Consider the following 1,958-nt stretch of genomic DNA (forward strand, 5'->3'; position numbering starts at 1 on the left):
TCCTGCTGCTTCTTGGCTCAAGCTGAGCAGAAACACTGGGAATTTCTCACCAAGACAGGAACAGCTTGGCGGTATCACACTGCCCAAATGTTCCATTTCAGTTCCCAAACCGAACCACCGTGGGATGCTGTATTCCAAGTGTCCCAGTGATTCCCATTCGTGTGTGGTCTGTGTCCTATGCCCACGGTTTGACTTGTACAGTTCTTTATTTGCATTAGAAAAACAATCACTGGTTCCTGGATTGGCCATGTTGACAAGCGCTTGTGCGGCCCCGGACCGTGGAGGCTCGACAGCTTTTCTTGCCACTTTTCTTGCAGATTGTTTTTTGCTCTCGCTCTCAAGCTTCTCAGCCTTGCTTGCTGCTTCAAAGACATGAGTTTGTCAGGACAGTAGCAGCCCAAAGACTGGCACCTCTAGAGGCATCTGGATCTCCCGTTTGAGCCCAGTGTGCTAGTCACGGACACCCGGTAATCCCTTGGCTGGTCATTACAGAATGGCTGCTTTTCCATCTGTAGAAAGCATGAGCGTGGTTTGGGCGCGTAGTTCTTACAGAGCCTGCTTTGTGTTTTCTGGGTTGCTCGCTGTCCCACGTCTGCACATTCATCTGCCTATTTTCCACGCCTCCTTACACAACACACCTCTTTCCTCCTCTTCTCTATTCTCGCTTTGTCTTCAAAGCCAGGGGTAGGAATGGATTCAGTTTCCCCACCCACTGCACAGGAGCTGCAGTAAAAGGCCGTCGGAGAGAGGGTTGTGTTTGCAGCTAGTTTTCTAAAGAACCAGTGGAAATACTGAAATGCGGATGCTTAAGCTACCGACAGACAGCCGTGTGTGTACAAAAGCTTCCTCTGGCCTCATGCAGTTGTTTTCTTTGTGATCCTTTTGAATCAGAACCAAGGAAGTGAAGTTCCTGTATGAAATTTTCCATATTCTACATTTAAATATCAAAGATTCAAGGAGCAAGTATACCCATTAGTCCTTCTATTAGCTTAATGCCGTGACATAAGCTGCTTTACCTTAGTGTGGTACAGACTGAATTATCAAAGCTGCGGCCTCGAAGAAAAGTTTTCAGAGAGGTTCGCTGTTAATAAAGGAAGAGCATCACCCCGTTTCCTAGGTAACAGAAACTTGTTTCAGATTATTCACGGTGGCCCTGGTTTGAAAGCTCCCACTCATATTTCATCGGACCTGCTGGTCCTCCTTGATACGTGTGTTTCTCCCATGCTCCTTCCTGCCTGGTCACACTCCCGCATCCCAGACATTCTCAAATCCCGAATTTGCTAGAATGTCCGCTTGTCCCTCTGTTCGCCTGTGGACAGCGTCTGTGTGCTCTGATTCCCAGCTCCCGGGGGCGGGCTGCTTATTGACGCTCTTTGTCGTGCCTTTTCTTAGCCCGCGCCACCAGAAGAACAGTTTGGGCATCAAGCCGTCCATTTTACAATCGGGCCCCCGGAGACGAACCTTGACACCCCTCCTCTAGCGACAGTCCCTCCAGTTCCCAAACCGAGAACACTTCAGCCCGGGAAAGGTGCTGCTGCCTCCGGGAAGCCAGCGCCGGACGAGGCCCCGCCCCCTCCGGAGGCCCCGCCCCTCGTGCCCCAGGTGCCCCCGCGGAGGAAGAAGTCGGCGCCGGCGGCCTTGCACCTGCAGGTGCTGCAGAGCAACTGCCAGCTTCTCCGGGGGCCCCCCTGCAGCAGCCCCAGCAGCGACTGTCCCCCCGCACCCCTGCCTGCTGGGGGCGCGCTCTTCCCCCAGCCGGCTTTCCTTGGCCCTTCATCACCTGCAAGCCCTGAGGCTGATGGCACCAAGGACACGAAGTCGGAGGCCGCCCCCCTCCTCGATGATTATCAGGACCCCTTCTGGAGCCTTCTCCACCACCGTAACCTGTTGAATAACTCCTGGCTTCCCAAGAGCCCTGACCCCCTGGACTCGGGGAACAGGAACCTCGGAAGGCCACA

General features: G+C 53.7%; 1 protein-coding gene across 1 annotated transcript in view; it reads left to right on the top strand.

Annotated features, from left to right (window-relative positions):
* The window catches only part of SYNJ2 (synaptojanin 2), a 99,177-nt gene that overhangs the window by 97,000 nt on the left and 219 nt on the right, over nucleotides 1–1,958 (top strand). Inside the window, exon 27 of the mRNA XM_007451352.1 lies at nucleotides 1,393–1,952. Within this exon, the coding sequence (XP_007451414.1) occupies nucleotides 1,393–1,952 (560 nt within the window). The remainder of the gene's footprint in view (nucleotides 1–1,392; nucleotides 1,953–1,958) is intronic.

The sequence above is a fragment of the Lipotes vexillifer genome, unplaced genomic scaffold, assembly GCF_000442215.2.
Source record: "Lipotes vexillifer unplaced genomic scaffold, Lipotes_vexillifer_v1.1 scaffold935, whole genome shotgun sequence".
Taxonomy (NCBI): domain Eukaryota; kingdom Metazoa; phylum Chordata; class Mammalia; order Artiodactyla; family Lipotidae; genus Lipotes; species Lipotes vexillifer.